The 19,132-nt window shown below is 34.8% G+C and overlaps 1 protein-coding gene across 1 annotated transcript in view; it reads right to left on the bottom strand.

The window, feature by feature from the left end:
* The window catches only part of LOC109845994 (potassium channel KOR1-like), a 36,136-nt gene that overhangs the window by 14,094 nt on the left and 2,910 nt on the right, over positions 1 to 19,132 (bottom strand). The window contains exons 2-6 of the mRNA XM_020415220.1: positions 17,633 to 17,857; positions 17,472 to 17,535; positions 16,761 to 17,100; positions 15,863 to 16,158; positions 15,670 to 15,750 (exon numbers count right to left, since the gene is read on the bottom strand). Of these exons, the coding sequence (XP_020270809.1) occupies positions 15,670 to 15,750; positions 15,863 to 16,158; positions 16,761 to 17,100; positions 17,472 to 17,535; positions 17,633 to 17,857 (1,006 nt within the window). The remainder of the gene's footprint in view (positions 1 to 15,669; positions 15,751 to 15,862; positions 16,159 to 16,760; positions 17,101 to 17,471; positions 17,536 to 17,632; positions 17,858 to 19,132) is intronic.

Genomic DNA, 19,132 nt, shown 5'->3' on the forward strand with positions numbered 1-19,132 from the left:
GAGACATTTACAAGAGTGTAGGAATATACTAGAGCTTTTGGATGCAGTTGGTTTAGGTTCTATGAAGGACAAAGGAGGGGAAAAAGCCAATATCTCTTGGCTCGGGAGTTCTATATGAACTACAACTGGCCCTATGAATCTTCAGAGGCTAAGACTGTAGTGAGAGAACATTAAATTACAATTACTACCGATTACATCCACAAGATTTTTTATCTACCACCACCAATGTGGGGATACCATGATGTATTTATATTTTCTGAGAACATCCATGTTGGTTCTGAGGATTACACCCGCATGACTGAGTCCCTCACAGATATATCCCTTTCTGGTGTTCAACTCAGGTTATCTGAAACCTGAGTATATTATTCTCAAGCTCTTTCTCAAGTTTAATCTTTATCCTAGTACTACTTACACTGCTTTATAAATTAGAGATGCCATCCTTTTATATTGGATTGCTAAGGGCCAGTCATTTGATCCTGCACATGTTAATTTTGTATAGATGTCATCTGTTGCTTTGAGTGCTAGGGAGATGGTTGAGAAGAAGAATAAGCAGAATATGTAGCTAGTCTATCCCTTACTAATCACTCGCGTTTGCTAGGATTAGAGGATTCCTGCTTCACCTTCTGATTAGATGGAGAAGGGAAGAGCTACTTTATGTGACGAGACAACTAAGAAGAGCTTAAGGGCAAGAGGAAAGGGAGAGTCCTCGGCTGGTCAATCTTTCGGATACCAGCCAAGATGGTACTCTCGGTTCTTTAGGAGGTGATGCTTCTCATTAGATTTTGGATACTCAAGGAGAGAGACTAGAGTTGCTGACTATGAGAATGGAGTCAATGATATTTGATATGACTGCTCAGCATCAGTACTATGATGCTTATAATATTTGATGGATGATGCTCGTAGGACTAATCCATCACTTCCCACAATACCAGTCTACGGAGATTTTATGCCCGAGGCTGCCTGTGGATGTAGCTAAGAGGAGATGGAGAGATGGCATTTGATGATGATGAGTTTATCTTTTTATTTTCTTGGTTCAAGTCTATTTTATTTTTTTTCTTTATTTTACACTTATTTTTTTCTTTGTTTTCTTATTATCTGGACTTGTGTATTCAAATAAAGCATCAGAAACACTAGCATGTACTAACTCGTATTTATTCTTGTCTATTTGTTTAGTTAGTACTATTATGCATGCTCACCTGACCTGCCTATATACAATTTTTGTTTCTTATTTTTGCGGTTTTATTTGCTTTTTTTCTTGATTTTTGTGACTTAAATTTTTAAATAACAAAATAAATTTCTCTTTCTATTCTATTTCTTTTTCTTTATTTTTATTTAAAAAAATTGAATATGTCTATGTATATGTTTTTACCATTGAAATATTCAGATATTGATAACCTCTATGATATATTGGCATGAGTTAGGTCATATTTCGTTCATATTTCATATATATATATATATATTATATATTAATATTATATATATATATATATATTATATATTATATATTATAGTATGAGAGAGAGAGAGAGAGATCGAGATGAGAGTTAAATATGGGTATTGCTGTTGGTACCAGTATAAAAAGTTGTGCTTGGTAGTGAGGGTGTCAAATCCCCCTCCACTCATTCAAAATGGGAACAAATTCACATGCGATAATGAGTTGCGCATAGCGATGTGACACCATCCACTACCAAGCATATCCATATTATATATATATATACTATATATATATATATGATATATATTATAGTATATATATATTATAGGAATATGGGTATGTTGGCTACAGCCACAAATTTGTTGCTTGGTAGTGAGGTGGACCATATTATCCTCCACTCATTCAAATGGCTGAGGGGGGGCACCACATTTCATATGCCATTAAATGTGGTTCCCCCAATTGAATGAGCTGGATGGGAATGAGACACATCACTTACAGCACAAAATTTGTGCTTCGTACAAGTATACTCTTTATTATATATATATATTAATATATAATATATATATTACAATACTTATATATATAATATATATATTATATTAGTATATATATATATATATATATATATATTATATATATATATATATATATATATATATATATATATATATATATCATACTCCCTTTAAAAGCACGAGTTCGGAAAATCTTTTTTAGACAAATATACCCTTATGAAGTTTGAACTACCCTATAAAGTTGGAACTAACTTTAATAACTATATACACACAGAAGTTAATCCCCGATTAATAACTGGCCTTCGTCGGCTTCAAGTGGATAAGCCACGATAGTTTTGAAAGATTAAATAATATTTAGGTTTCCTGGTTCTTAAAGTTCAGAGATATTTATTTAAAATAACTTTCATGATTGATAATAGTACATTCTTATCTGTAGATTCTAACAAAACACAGAATTTAATCCCCGATTATATAAGAATATTTGAAGCACCCCGTAACTCAGAATTTTAAATGGTTATATGTTTTTTCAACAAAGGGAAATTTTTAGCAGTTATGATGAGCCTTAATTACAATTCAAACATAACTCACACTCGGTTTTCATATATCTGTAGACTTCGCATATGCTTTTTGAGTTATAGATAATATAAAGTATGCTTTTCAGCAGTTATGATGAGTCTTATCTGTAGACTCGCATATGCATTATTATTGACCCAAAAATCTCCTTCGCATATGCATTATCATATTATCACGTGGATTGATATACACATATATCTGTCTCAAATTCTCCTTCGCATATGCTTTTTGAGTTATGTTTGAGATTAATAATACTTTAATCTTATCTGTAGATTGATAACAAATCTCCGATTGATTGTAACACAATTCAAATCCTAATAAAACTCTAATTATGACTATTATCCTATCACATGCAATACCTCATGCAAATCCTAATAAAACTCTAATTATGACTATTATCCTATCACATGCAATACCTCATGCCTATATATAAACCAAAAAATTACAAATTATGACTATTATCCTATCACATGCAATACCTCATGCCTATATATAAACCAAAAAATTACACAATTTTATAGTAAAAATACATCTCCTTCAACATGTATGTATCTTTTTTATTTTTATGATTATTATTTCTTTAGAAATATTGTGTATTTGATTTTTTTATGGCATTTATGGCAATTGATATTTTTTTAAAATTTCTTAAATTTTCATGCAGAATTTAGAGGATTAAGAATTTGATTGTTACAGGTTCTTCCATCTATCAAGGTAAATCATCATTCAAAGTGCGCGAGTTTCAGGTACAACTCTTTGTTCAGTTTGTTTCACATTATACTGTCCTGTTATTAATAGGATGTTTGGTTATGTGTAAATAGTACATCTCTTCTTTTGTAATTTGTTTTAGTCGGGTAAAGTTGGAACCTTTCGTGCAGTTGTATCAGAAGTAAGGATTTGACATGAATACATTCATTAACTGCCAATTGCATGAACGTTCACTGGGAGTTGCTAATCGGATTTGTGGGGTTACCATTTTGTTAATTGATTAGGAAAATACTTATATATAAACTAGGCATACCACTTTTTCGTAGAAAAGAAGGATAGTGCTAATATACATGCTTGAACTATCCTGCACAATATAATCTATGTTCATCTTCCTGTCTTCCCTGAAAAAAATAACCTGTTCGCTTGAAAACTATTGCTTATTTGTAATATTTTTAAGGTGTTTGTAATTTGCAGTTTTACTTCAGTTTGGTAAAAGTTTATTTAAGTTTTACTTCTATCAATCCCACAAAAAACTTTATTTTCTTTTTAATTTTTATTCTAACCATCTTATACACAAACCAATTCAAAGAAAGAATGGCAATCATATATCAACAAAGAGTTCTACCTGAAACAAACTAATAATAACACAAACCAATTCAAAGAAAGAATGAAAATATAGGAATGCGAGTTTCAGCATGTAATAAGCTTGTTATAGCAGTTCAATATACATTACTAAGAGATGCATTATAGTGAACATTCCCAAAAGGACTACAAAAATGGAAACCTGGTATTAAATCTATTGATAATGGTTTACAATCACAATTTAGTATTGGCAGAGGGACTTTAAGGCAGTTTTAGCGGTTTCAGATAAATATTATCAAATTATTAGCATCAACAGATGAAAAACCAAAATTTCTAAAATAACCAAATACCTTCTTATGTTTTCCATTTTTGCAATTAAAATTTAATAGAGACAAAATCTGGTTCAAATCCAACATCAAAAATTTCTAAGTTGATTTGGCAATTTAATTATTAATCTAAGAATCTAAGATACGTTAGGTATATTCATCTCAGTTTATCTTAAAAATCCATTACATTTATTTTTATAAATATTTACATAAAATAAATATCAGCATAATAAAAATACATATATCAGAAGGCAATATGGCCTCAAGTGTAGTCATGAGTATTAATCAGATACAAAAAAATGCAAAAGGATCAGGGAAAATACTAAAGCTAATTCTTGGTGACGCAAAGGTAAAATAAAATTATTTTTAATATTATATTGTTTGCCCAACGTTACATCTGATCATATGAGTATTGCTATATAAATCTTATTTTCTAATCGGTAAATTACATTAAAACACCGATAACTATAAGAATGGCTTTTTATGATGTTTTCCTGTTTACATATAATATATAGATTAGTATTAATTAATTATATTTTCCATAAATTGATCTTTGGTGTTAATAATATTTGTAGGGTAACAAAATACAAGCAGTAATGTACGGAGAGACTATCAAAAAGTTTATAGATATGCTTCAAAAAAATCAAATTATTTTCATTTCAAATGGAGAAGTGAAAGGAATAAACTCAGCTTTTCCAAGTATCCACAAGTCACTTGAATTAATACTAACAAAAGATGTATCGATCAAAGAAGCACCAACAGGATTCCACTTGGAGAACATATTTAACAACTTTGTCCCATTTGAAGAAGCTTTTGCCATGAAAGATGCAACAAAAATTAGTAAGTACTTACAAACTTCTTACTTAAATCTTCAATACAAAATAAGACATTAATCTACAGAATCATAATCTTTTTATCAAATCACTTGCAGATATTCTTGCAATAACAACTAATGTTAAGCCGGCGATCAACTATATTACAAGACACAACAAACCAGACACTAGGAGGGAAATCACGCTTATGGATATAAGGTATATTCATGTTACTTATTTCCAATATCATAAGAGAAAAAAAGATTAACGTTCTTTCTTATTTCATATGCAGTGGAATGCCAATGCGTGCAACTTTATTTGAAGATTTGGCTACAAATGAAGGATCAATTCTTGAAGCAGAAATCAAATATAAGCCTGTAATAGCATTATCAGATTTTAAAATCTCTATATTTTAAGGTACATAAATTATTGCTGAAATTCTTATTAAAGATAACTAAACATAAAATTACTCCTATAATTTTCTCATTTTTGCAGGAGATACAAACATATCGTCGCAAATTATTTTAACATTATGTATCAACCCAAAAATAGAACTAGCTAGGGAATTAAGAGAATGGTAAGCAGAACAAGCATACTTTCATATAACCAAATAATAAAATATTATTATATTTTAATCTAATATGCAGGTTTCAATTGGAAGAAGTTGCAAAAGCAAAAGGATCTCCATCGACGCTTTTTAAAAATGCCAAGGAATTCATATTGGTGATATTATGCATAAGTCACAGAATTCGATACAGGTACAATATTATATACATATTCTTATCTACAAATTTAAATCTAACTAAACTTTGTTAATATACAGGCACAATATTGCACATTTAAGGCAAAGATAACTACTATTTTAAATAGGCTCGAGCTATAGTTCTATACTTGCAAAGGCTGTGATAAGAAGGTTGATAAAGATGTTAGTAAAGAGTGTCTGAATGACAAATGCCGCAGAATCATTGATGACCCAGTACCAAGGTTAAGTAATACATGAACATATTAAAATACAATACTAATTGTCTTTAGAAATTAACAATGAAAAATACAGGTACTTAGTTAAGATTCTCGTGGAAAATGGCACGGATACTGCAAGAGTAACACTCTTTGACGCAACAGAAACTCTTATTGGATGCAAAGCAGAAAAGTTCATAACAGAAAAGAAAGAGGTAATTCCTAACTCTATTCAAGTAATAAATTAGAAAATAAACAAATTCGAAAAGAAAGAGGTAATTCCTAACTCTATTCAAGTAATAAATTAGAAAATAAACAAATTCATAAGTATTAATATAACATTTGTTCTCATTGCAACAGAAAAATAATCAGAGTCCATATTTCCAAAAATTTGTTTTGAACATGGGAAAAACATTCAAATTCCTGGTGAAGTTAGATGAAAAGACAAAAGATGAACGATGCGAAGGCAATATAATAGCACAAGAAATTCAACTCCAGCCTGATATTACAATCAACGTAGATGATGAAGATGCTACTCTAGAGTTGCCCAGAAAAAAGATAAAGGTGGAGAAAGATTGATCTTGGTTCAATTAGAAATTTTCAAGAATAATATTTTTAATCATTTTATATGACATCTTAATTTTTAATTATAATTAGGAATTTTTATAAGGCATTTTCATGCAAAGTTATTAGTAGTTTTGTATGCTTATGTGATTGCTTACATCACATAAAATTACACTTTGATATTTAACCATTTTTACTATATTTTATTATTGTCTATGGATATGATCCTGCATTTCGTGAGAGGCAATCGATAAAAATCTGCTTTTATTAATCATGTGAATGGATATATTGTCAGATAGACATAAAATATTCTTCCTGATAGCTGGCGCAGTATGTGATATCATTTATGATATAAAGGTGACCTCTTTAACCAATTGGCAAAGAATTACTATTGTGATGAATTTGCTTAGGGTTGTCACAAACCTCAATAAAACATTTCTTTGGATTTTTTGTTTCTGCATTCATTGGAGGCCATTAAACAGGTACTTGATTTATCCAATAATAAACGGGTATATGTAGAGTTGTTGGATGTTGTGATGAGTGTCATTGAGGAAAATGACTCTGAAACTGCAGATTCTGCTGCTTATGGCATTAGAAGACATGATGAACATACTTCCCAAAAATCTTCCTCTAATTCTATGACTGAATCTTGTGTAGTGTCTATATTATCTTCTAAAAAACATGATACAAAAACATGTCCGGGAGATTCTATGATTAACACCTATGAAGAGTCTGCATACTCTAAACTGAGTCTCCTTAATCCTACAGAAATTGATCTTCTGATGAACATTAGCAAAGAATTACAATTGAGCAAAATTTGTTTTGTCCTGTATCCATAAAAATATGTTTAATGTTTATTGTTGTGATAATTTTGCTTGGAATTATTACAAACTTCATTATTAATTGTTTGGAATAAGAGACCAAATTTGATAAATATTTACTTTCATACTCTAATTAAGTTCCTGGGTGGTAGTGGCGGTGATAAATTTTAACTTCTTCAAAGAAAAATAATTTACAACTTCGCAGTAAATCAAACAATGATCTTAGCTTTTTGAGTAAATGATTTTTAAATATTTTCTTTATTGCTATAACTATAGTTCATAATGACAATTACAATATCCCAGTTAGGTATATTCATCACAGTTTATATTAAAAATCCATTACATTTATTTTTATTAATATTTACATAAAATAATACTAAATCTAATAATTCAAATTTACAAATTTAAACTCAAGATGAATCTCACTTATTTAAAGTAATGAAATAAATAAACAAATAATAACAATTTTGATATTTTACCACGTGCATTACACGTGCACAAGAACTTAGTATATATATGTGTGTGTGTGTGTGTGTGTGTGTGTGCACACACACACACACACACCACACACACAACACACACCACACACACACACACATATATATAATATATATATATATATATATATATATATATATATATATATATATATTATATATATATATATCTATATATATATATATCTATATATATATATATATATATATATAATTATATATATATATATCTATATATATATATATATATATAATATAATATATATATATATATATATATATATCTATATATACATATATATACTATATATATATATATATCTATATATATACATATATATCTATATATATATATATATATATATATATATAATATATATATATATATATATATACATATATGAGAAAAATGGGTATGCTTGGTACCAAGCACAGAAATTTTGTGCTTGGTAGTGAGAGTGTCTCATTCACATCCACTCATTCAATTGAGGGGACCACATTCAACCCATGTGAATGTGGTCCCCACCATTTGAATGAGTGGAGGATAATATTCCACCTCACTACCAAGCACAAATTTTGTGCTTGGTACCGAAGCATACCCATAATTCCTCTACATATATATATATATATATAATATTATATTATTATTAAAATGATATATATAATATATATTATATATATATATATATAATATATATATATATATATATATATATATATATTATGTGCACACCATAGCTCTACACATTTAATTGATAAACATGGTGTTCTACGATATGTTTCATATTATTTTTCACTCATTATTATTATCTTATCATGTTTAGTCTTGTAAATGTAAGAATAAATATTTTTGTCTGTTGTTCATGAAGTGATTTTAGATATATCAAATAGTTTTGAATGAATATAGCACAAATTTTTTATTCATACACAAAGTACGTATGAGCAATAAAACATCAAGCAAAATGAGTGTATTCATTAAAAGATGGTTAAAGACCCACACTTTATAAATCTACAGTAAAATTTGAGTGTACTCATTAAAAGATGGTCAAAGACTCACCGTCGAATGGCGTGAAGTTAATTAGGGTAAACTTTGTCGGGTACATGATTGAATCCCACTCTCTTGGATACGAGCACAGAATGCTCGTTTTCCTCACTTCTTGAGCGAACATTAAGGCATTGACCTTATTCTCTAGCTCTTTCATCATCTTGTCATCGCCTGTATCTTTCTTCGGGCGATTTTGAGGATGAATGATGGGATCACCCTCAGTGTTGTCATTAGTGATGGGGCCACCCCCAGTGTTGATATTATGGTTGGGGTCACCCTCAGTATTGATATTATTGTTGGGGCCACCCCCAGTATCTTTGTCATTAGGAGGAGCATCGGTATTGATAGTCTCCTCTACCTCTGAGTCGCTATCTACCTGATTGGTAGTATGGCGACGACTAGATTTACCATACTGATTTGACAACTCCTGAAGTTATTAAGCATGTAAATCTTTGACCCGCTGCACGGCCATCTCCATTTCAATTTTAAAATCTTCTTTTTGTTTGGCCAAGACTTCTTGAAGAAGTTAATCCACTTGTTCGGTAGTGATCATGAATACTTCTCTAGCTCGCACCATGCTAGATATTGTATCGTTGGAGGCAATTGCGGAGCAAGTATCTGAAAGTTCATCTTCTGAAGATAATTCTTTGTGCATATTCGGGTAATTCCCATGTCTGACGGCTTCTAACTGGAGCTAAGACACTCGTCGGGCTATTCCTGAATTTACTTTTCTTCCTGAAGAAAAGTCGGGATTAGCGTTATTCAAATTGAACACGGACTTTCCTTTGTCAGCCATGTTGATAGTGACTTCTGGGAGTTTATCATCTTGAATGGCCGAGCTTCTTTTGTGGGGGCATCTTGATTTGGGTTTTGACGCTTCAGTGAAAAGCCTTCAGAAAACCGAGACCCTCTGTGGAGCGGTCTTAGGGTAGCTACACTCTGATAAGACTGTCCTGATTAACTTCTCACAAGGGAAGTGTGAGTCCGATTTTGGGGTACTTCTCTTTCGAGATTTATTTGTACCCCTAGCCCGATAGTATAACTCATCGATGTTACGGTCGGAGTAATCTATCGGCTATTGATTTGATTCCCCAGGTATGACGTTGTCATGTAACAGATACGTCTTCTTACTAGGATGTAATGCTTTGTTGGAGTTCGCAGGAGTCACATGTTTATAATTACACCTTCGTACAGGTGGAATCCCAACGGATTCCCGGTCTTCCACACGAACCCCTAAGCGGGTGGTTCCAAGAATCAATTTGTTAAGAGGGTGCGTACGACCCCCAGTCTGAATAGTTGTTCGAGAATTATTCAGTGGACCCAAGTGTTCCTTAATAGGAGCTTTGTCTCGATCTTCGTGTAAGGGACCAAGTTGATCCTTCAACGAAATTTTGAATTTGGAAAGATCCATGCTGTCGTAGTGCTTCACCAAAGGTACGGGAACAAGAGGAGCGGGATCGGAGGCTGGCGAAGGCTTGGAAGCAACCTTGGAGCCGAAATTCAGTGAGAGACTTGACTGGTGTCTCTCCCTAAGTGGAGACGTCTTGGCTATTTTCGGTTCTGTTTTAGGCGCTGCTTTGGCCTTTGGCACCCAGACTAGTTTGAATTATAGTGATTCTTTGATCACCTCTTCCTTTTGTAATTCTTGTGCCTTTTGCACAAGGATCCATGCGTGTGCAAGGAGTATATGGCGCTTCTGGATGTGCTTCTCAAGAGTAGAACAGGTTTGTTTGACACGAACTCATTTGTTAGTCAGTGGTTAGGAGGAGAATCCCGGTGCTTGTTGTGGCGACGGCTTAGCCACTTGACACTTTTTGAACTTTAAATCCACTTGGTAGTGGATTCCGTCCACATGCTCCAAAGCTTTAGCGAATTGGTAGGCAAGACGTTGGCAGCGCCTCTGACGAGCCCTCTTCGTTAGCACTGGTGCGCCCTCAATGGGCAACTCCTTGACCTTTGAGGAGTTGTCACGAACATCAGATCCGGCTTTTTTGGAGGCCGAAGAGGAGGCTTCAGTAGCATTCAGGTGAAGATTATCAACCTGAGTCTTCAGATCTGAAGACCAACAAACCTTCTTCAGGGAAGTGGTCCTCTTGCACTTGCAGGGAGAGGAAGAGGAGGAGGAGGAGACGTACTCCTCGAACTTCTGTTGATCGAATTCATACTCGACCTCTTCATCCACATGGATCTTGATCAGCGACTACGACACGACAGCCTCGGCAGCGAGGATGTTGACTCTCATTGTGGTCGCCAACATATTTTGGTGGAAAATTGATTCTTTCATTAGTGGACTCATTATAACTTCAGTCATTATAATAAACTCAATAAAAATAAAAGATTACAACTCTCTTAAAACACATATAACGGATGTTTATCACCCGCTGCTTGCGTGGGATCTTGGCCTGTACCGGGGTTTATCCGTGGACCATCGACTGATCAGATCCAAATATAAGTTTCATTGCCATGCAAAGAAGACAAGAAACTAAAGTAATTATCTCGACAAAGCGAGATAATCACTCTTCTCGAGAATCGCAGCTAGGTACAATATTAAGAAAATGGATGAACAAATGCAGCTCTCTTAAACTCTTCCTCTTTATGCTGAATGGCTCGCCGAGATCTCTTTCTCCTCTCTGAAATTCATGCTCCTCACTCTTCAGTTTGACAGGGCTTCACCGAGGCTCGAGAATTCCGGATATGTGCAAATGAAGGCCCTAGGGCTATATTTATAGGCTTCAGAGGCTTAGTTTTCGGATAAGAATGGTCGATAACCTCTTAACTTCAATTAAAATTACGTTCAAATCAATTGAGGGGCTGTTGGATCAGAATCGGGGCAGTTAACATCGAAGAAACAGCGAAAAAATAATATTTTTAGGACCTCAGACACCTTCTGTGTCTGACACAAACTATGTCTCGGCTGGCTGAGACACTTGTTGTGTCTCGGTTTTTGACCGAGGTGCCGTTTTGCGTGCTCTGACTGTTTTCACTGTAATTTTCTTATCCGATCTCGAAATGATGCGATTCAAAGTGAGTTGAAAAGCCGATGAAGAAATCTACAACCTTTCATAGGTGAATCATATATGGAGTGGATGAGACATGAGTGGCGTTTCGCCTTTCGTGAGTAAAACGTAACTCATGATTGGATCATCTCTTTGTTATTCCGATGTCCCGTTGATTCGTAAGCTTTGTCGACTCACTTCATACGCTTGTCAGAGTCAGATAATACTTTTTGACTCGAATAATAATGGTCATCATCTTTTCTCCATCTCAAGCTGTGTGTAGGAACCCATAGGTAATTTTTAACGCCTACACTTTGTACTTGTCTTGGTCGAATTCCACGATGAGAGTCTCGACCGTTGTTCTAATGAGATTGATGTCAAATTGTGCTACCACTTCTTCGTCTGTGAAGCTAGTTCCCAGCGAAGTCGCTATCTTTTGTTTGGTGAGAAAATTGCAAGAAGACAATTGAGAACAAAAATGTGTTATTCTCTCTAACTGATTTAGATAAAGAATGATTATAACGTTCTCAATACAATTTCTCTGTAACAGACTTAAAAAAGAAGTTACAATATTCTCGATCGGAATCACGATTTACAAAAGATAGAAGGGATCAACGGAGATCCTTCCTTTTGTTTAAACTGGATTCTTCCTGGTGTCGATGGAATGTCTCGCTCGATGTTCATGTCGAGTTTGCTTTTCATTGACAATTTGACGTTTCACCTCGCAGAATAGTTGAATCCTCTTGATTAGATGTTAAGGAGAACTTGCGTGGCAAGTTTAAACAGAAATCTTAACGAGTTTAAGAACTCAGAGTGAGTTTTAAACTGTGTAATAGAGTTGATTTGAACCGAAAATCAATTTTAAAGCCAAGCACCAAGCACAAAAAACTTCTGTTGCTGAGAGACGCCCTGATATCTCCAAGAACACCAATGCCGATCTCTTTTATGCGGTATTTTGGATGCTAAATGGTCGATCCTTAACTCTGTAGAGTTTTTAGGTATTTATAGGGGGATTAAGGGGTGTAACTGCCCCCCTAAAATCGCTCCTAAGTGGGGGAGTGATCCCCTCAAATCGTGGGGAAAACGATTTTGAAACCGTTCAGCTCGTGTTTGAACGAGTCAAATGCCAAAATTGACGTTCTGGGCCCGAACTTTGCGTCCTGATCTTGGGATACAGAGTTGGGATCTGCCTTGGTGGCTGAAACGCAATGGTCGTGCTGTGTTTGTAATCTGAAACGCAGAGGTGAGCTCTGCGGTTTATTAGATTAGAGAGATTATGAATTTGTAATACTTTTCATCAGAGCGTTGTAAAGATCAGTGTTCTGTAATCTTCGTCTTAGCTCATTGAAATGTGAGAGTTATCAGATTGTAACTCTCACTGTAGATTGTGAAGATTGTTGAATCAGAGCTTTCATCGGTTGTCGTGAAGGTTGTCGAATTGTAACCTTTCTCGATCTACGTGAAAATCTTACAATTGTAGCCTTCATTTACAGTTGTGAAAGTTATTTGACAATGAATTTTCTTATTGAATTATTAATATGGAAGTTGTCAGATTATAACTTCTACTGTTGGTGTTTGATGGGGATTAGCTATATGCAGTAACTTTTAGACAACTTATAGGGACATACGTTACAAAGCCAGATTGGTTGCCAAAGAGTATGCCCAACTTGAGGGTATTTGATTACAACGAGGTATTCTCACATGTTGTGACCATTCATTGATAAGAATATTATTGGCATTGTTGGCACAATTGGATTTGAATTTGGTCCAGATGGATATGGAAACAACCTTTCTACATGGAGATTTAGAAGAGGGGACCTATATGATACAACCGATGGGTTTTAGAGCTGCAGGCATGGAAGATTTGGTATGCAAATTGAAGAAATCTCTTTATGGATTGAAGCAATTATCGGGACAATGGTACAAGAGATTTGATAGTTTCATGATTGGCCAAGGGTACACGAGGAGCCCATATGACCCGTGTGTGTACATGCACAAGCTACAGAATGGCGATTATATTTATTTGTTGCTATATGTTGATGATATGCTTATTGTTCAGGATTTCTTCAGCTGTTAGAAAGTTTAAAAAGGAGTTGTCATCCGAATTTGAGATGAAGGAACTTGGAGAAGCAAAGAAGATATTGTGTATGAAAATTGAGAGAGACAAGGTAAAGGGGAGGTTGAAGTTGACTCAGAGGAGCTACTTGCAAAAGATGCTGAAGAAATTCAGTTTTGATGGTAATGCCAAGGCGGCGAGTACTTAATTAGCTCCTCACTTTAAGTTATCAACTAAGATATCACATGTTTCAGTTGAGGACCGTGAATACATGTCTAAAGTTTCATATAGTATTGTGGGTAGATTGATGTATGTTATGGTGTGTACAAGGTCAGATTTGTCACAGGCCGTGAGCATGGTGTCTAAACACATGCACGACCTCGGGAAGTGTCATTGGAAGGCCGTGAAGCGGATCTTACGATATATCAAAGGTACTATGGATGTTGGTTTGATATTTGAGAAGAATGGGAGAAATAGGCAGGATTGTGTTGGATATGTGGATTTGGATTATGTTGGGGATCTTGACAAGCGTCGATCTACTACTGGATATGTGTTTACACTAGTAGGAGCACCTGTGTATTGGATATGTACACTTCAGTCTACAGTGACTCTTTCTACTATGGAGGCAGAGTATATGACGTTGACTGAAGTTGTGAAGGAAGTTTTGTGGTTGCAGGGATTATTTGATAACTTGGGGATTGCACACGGGGGGAGATTGTTTGAGTTCTCATTTGGATCACCGACTTGTTGTGGATTGAGTCTGTTGTTATGGATTGATTCCACTTCGTACTGGACGCAACAAGTGGGATAGTTGGTATTGAGGTCGGCTCAGTTTTTGGAAAAACTTCACCGAGGTGGAGATTTGTAGAAACGGCAAAAATGACGAAAAAGTACAGGAAAAATAAAGCGAGAGGCAATTTGGGTGCTAGTCGGTCGACCGCGGGCTTAGGTCCGGTCGAACGGAAACGTGCACAGGAACAGGGGAATTTGGTATCAAGGGACGGTCGACCGCGAGCACAGGTCCGATCGACCGGATTACAGGCTGAGAAATCAACCCTCTGGCCGGTCGACCGGATGCACATGCCCGGTCGACCGAACCCTGTTATGTTTACAGGGTCAGTTTTCGACCCTCTGGCCGGTCGACCGCGGCGACATGACCGGTCGACCGCGATGCGGTTTGGGCCCAGTTAAGTTTCCTGATTGGTTTGGGTTTGTTGTTTTGATATAAATAGGAATATGACGTTTCAATGGTTTACTATTGAGAATAGGAGCATTGTTTTGAGCACTTTGAGAGGGAGAATTGGTGGGAGATTTGAGAGCTTTGTGAGATCCTTTGTTTAGGATTATTTGGTGAGATTATTGAGTGATTGTAATCTCTATTTGTACTATCTCTCTATTAGTAAAATCTTCCCCCTCATTGCTCCGTGGATGTAGGTAAATTACCGAACCACGTAAAATTTGGTGTCTTGTTGTGTGGTACTTGTGTTTTGGTTATTGTTTTGTTCTCCTCGCTCATCTTGTTTGTCTGCATCCGCTGCGCCCAACACCCCCCCTCCTCTAGGCTTGCATTCCAGTTCCAACAAAAAGAATATACACTATATGAAGACGAATTTTTGAAAATGTGAATAATTTCAGAGCATGTTATATGAACGATGCTTGAATGCATCAAGTTGATGAAATAAATAAAAAATATTTTCTTACAGGGAAATGACACCTAATGTGTAAAAATATCAGGTCAATGCATAAGAAATAAGTTGGTTTAGCAGTGAACTGTGAGAAACTTACAATCTGATGAATAAATTCTGAGGAGCATCCTTTAAACAGAGGGACATTTTCAATGTAGTCTTTGTATAAGTTTTGTGAAATCTGCAGAAAATACGCTTTTTAGCAACAAAAACAGAAAAAACAATTCCTTACTCTATATTTATTTATTTATTTTAATATAGGATTGTTAATCTCTCACAGATATTCACATCACCTTAGCACGAATTGACGCTGGTATATCTTGGAGAACGGAAGCCTCTGTATAGTTGCTCTCATACTGTAACCGTACATGTCCATCTATCTGGTCCCTTATACCTCTTCCTAGTCTATTCCTATTCATATATTTAACAAGATCCTTCATTTTATCCCTGTATCTTTCTGTTCTCGATCCTTTTACTATCAGCGCTGTCATGTTACCGATAAGATAAGCTCCCAGAATCATATCAAAAGAAACATAGATCATGATGAATATCATTTCCCGGGTATTGACTGCATGTATATCTCCATAACCTGTAGAGGAAAAAAAAAAACAGTAGCATACATAAGATCATAAATGAAGAGAGTATCACAATTCCTCAAGAAATTATTCGTAGTGCCTTATACTAAGAAAAATTCATTTTTTTGGTATCTCAATACCAGCTTATCTAATGTTGTTCCTTGCTTTAGCACAACCACATTTTTCAAGGATAGGCTTGAGCCTGAGTTTTATTGATAATAATTAATAAAAAAAAAACTACCAGCAAATTAACACACAGTCAGATCTTTAAAACAATCAAATTGTATTATGCTCCAATTATAAGTATGCTTAACCTAGGATATACTAGCACAGAAGGAAACTCCACTATTTGTGAACTACGTCATCTATTGGCTAGCCAGACCAACAGAATTAATCGGAATTTAAATACATGTTGTGTGCCAACCTAACTCAAAACCTTAGTCTCAGATATCAACTCCGACTTTGCATTTAAGTCCATATGAATTTCCAACACTTTATATACACATTAATAGTAGAATACCAAAAATATAAAGCAAGGATTTTTCTTCAAATATACAGCAACTTTAAGAATGGATATCTAAAACAGCGATGAAATGGAGGAAAATATATTATTTACCTACGGTTGCCATGGTGACTATGGCAAAATACAATGAAGTTATGTAACGCTTCATAAAATCAATCTCTCTGAAACTTGAATATTTATAATCACCAAGCTCTAAGCTCCCTATCCATGTGTATCCCTCTTTCGATGCAGGCAGTGTTGTTGCTAAGTAGTAGAAAATACAGGCAGCTGTATGTGTACAATAAAGCTCAACAACAATGAGCTTCACTATACGTGTAAACAAATACTTTATACGTATGTCTTTCTCTCTCTTGTGGAAAAAAGCTGTAATTTTGCTGACCCGGCTTAAACGGATCCATACTAGGTATCTCACTCCTTCTTTACGTCCAGAAGCCTGATTCAAACATAAAGAATAAAAATCCTTAGCAGCTGTTTCATTCATGTGAAGCACAGTAAAATGCAGAAGGAATTGTACCAAATTAATTTCAGGGCATATATTTATTGACAATTCAGCTTTCTCTTAAAAAAGGAACACAAAGTCAATACTATGTTTTACTTAAGCAATATTGTGTGATGCAGAAACATTAGAAGCAAAAGACGCGAACACAGGATTAGCTAGCCTCTTCAATGAAAGAAGAGGTCGTCACCGGGGTCTATGCATTATAACTCATCATTTTCTATCCATTTTAAGCCAATTACATGCAATTCTATTGAATAACGTTGCAGTTACTTTTTCCATGAATGAGGAAATGGTAGAGAGAGAACCTTATAGATAGCGTCCCATGGAAGGCAACCGAGTAAATCTATGAGAAAACTTGATTTCATATATCTGCATCGATAAAAACACCAAACAAACAGTGGACATCCACCATCAACGCTTAACGAACTAAACCGTATAGAAATTATTGAGAGGGAAAAAAAAATACCTGAGAGCAATGGAGTACGGCTTGTAGACCATTCGATAAGTAAGATTATCACGATAAGCAAGAAAGAAATTGATGCCAATATCAATGATAAATGCAGTCTGGCTTGTGATATCGAACCAGAAGAGGCTATTTGGGAGACCACGGAAGAAACCAAACTCCAAGGGTGTGAAGAAAGAGGAGTATAATGCCCACGCTAGTATAAAGTATCTCCACAGCCGAAACCATCTATAACAATCACAATATTACTAAATTATTTTGATAAAGATGAATCCATTTTGGAATGTAAATGAATTAAATGAGTTTTTGTCTGCAATCTTATATAGGAGATATTTCATACATAAATGTTCTTGAGGGTCAAAACCAATGGATTAACAAGTGACTAGAGAAAATGCTTGTAGTGCTCCAAGTATATACTTGTGAGGTTGAGAACACCAAATGTTATAAGCTTAATCAAGCTGAAATCAATGACCATTTATATCAATAGTACTTTAGAAGAATTTTTCTTTGATTTTCCCCCAAGGTATTATCATCTTTAACTTTATTGTTGTTGCCATTCTTGTTTTTCTTGAAGGTAGTATGTTAAACGCATGCCTAAAATTTCAGTCTAAATTCTATAAGTTTGGCACCCCTGCCATTTTCAATGAAACTTCTTACTTAGGAGAGAGTACTCATGATCTACATCTATTGCATTAATGATACACCAAGTATATGTCTATATTTAGATTAGCAAATTTGAAAATTTGTGCAATGAAGTACTCTGAACGAATCTTCTGCTCAAGTAACTATACTGCTAAACTGTTCAACTTAAAAACAATCAATACAACACTAGCATTGTTGGCTTAACCAAGCTCGAAACCTATTAACAATAAATATAACAAAGATAAACAATGACTCTGTATCTTACTCCACTTCTCCGTTTGTGTATCACTAATATGTTGTAGTTGAGCCTCACTTACACTTCAGTTGTTATCGGCATGTATACATATTTGTCTATACTATATTATTAAGAAAAGCCTCCATTTCAGTCTCTGTGAGCCATATTTTCAAATTTCCAAAAATGCCATTGCACCTAGAAAAATCAATGTAAATGTCCTTGCACTTGAAACAAATCAACAAAAAAAAGCTCTCATACTTGAGAAAAAAATCAGCATAAATGACCTCACAATGGAAAAATGTCACAGAAATATCTTTAAAGTTGTAAATTTTGAAAAAAAAAAAAAACTTAAAATAGCACTCAGTTTCCTTCGTATTCGACTATAATGTTCCCTCATGTTTTGTGTCATGCACGCATCACGTACACCAGAACACTAGTAATTAAATTAAGAATGTCATCTTAAACTTTCAAAATTATATTGAACCTCGTAGATAGGCCTGTCGATTTGGGCCCAAGGTCCGAGCTCGGCCCGATGTCCGCACTGGACCCGGTCGGGCACAAGCCCGGCCCGGTGTTCGGACTGGACCCGGTCGGGCCCAAGCCCGGCCCGGTCCCGGGCATGGCTC

This window comes from Asparagus officinalis, chromosome 6 (genome assembly GCF_001876935.1).
Source record: "Asparagus officinalis chromosome 6, Aspof.V1, whole genome shotgun sequence".
Classification (NCBI taxonomy): Eukaryota; Viridiplantae; Streptophyta; class Magnoliopsida; order Asparagales; family Asparagaceae; genus Asparagus; species Asparagus officinalis.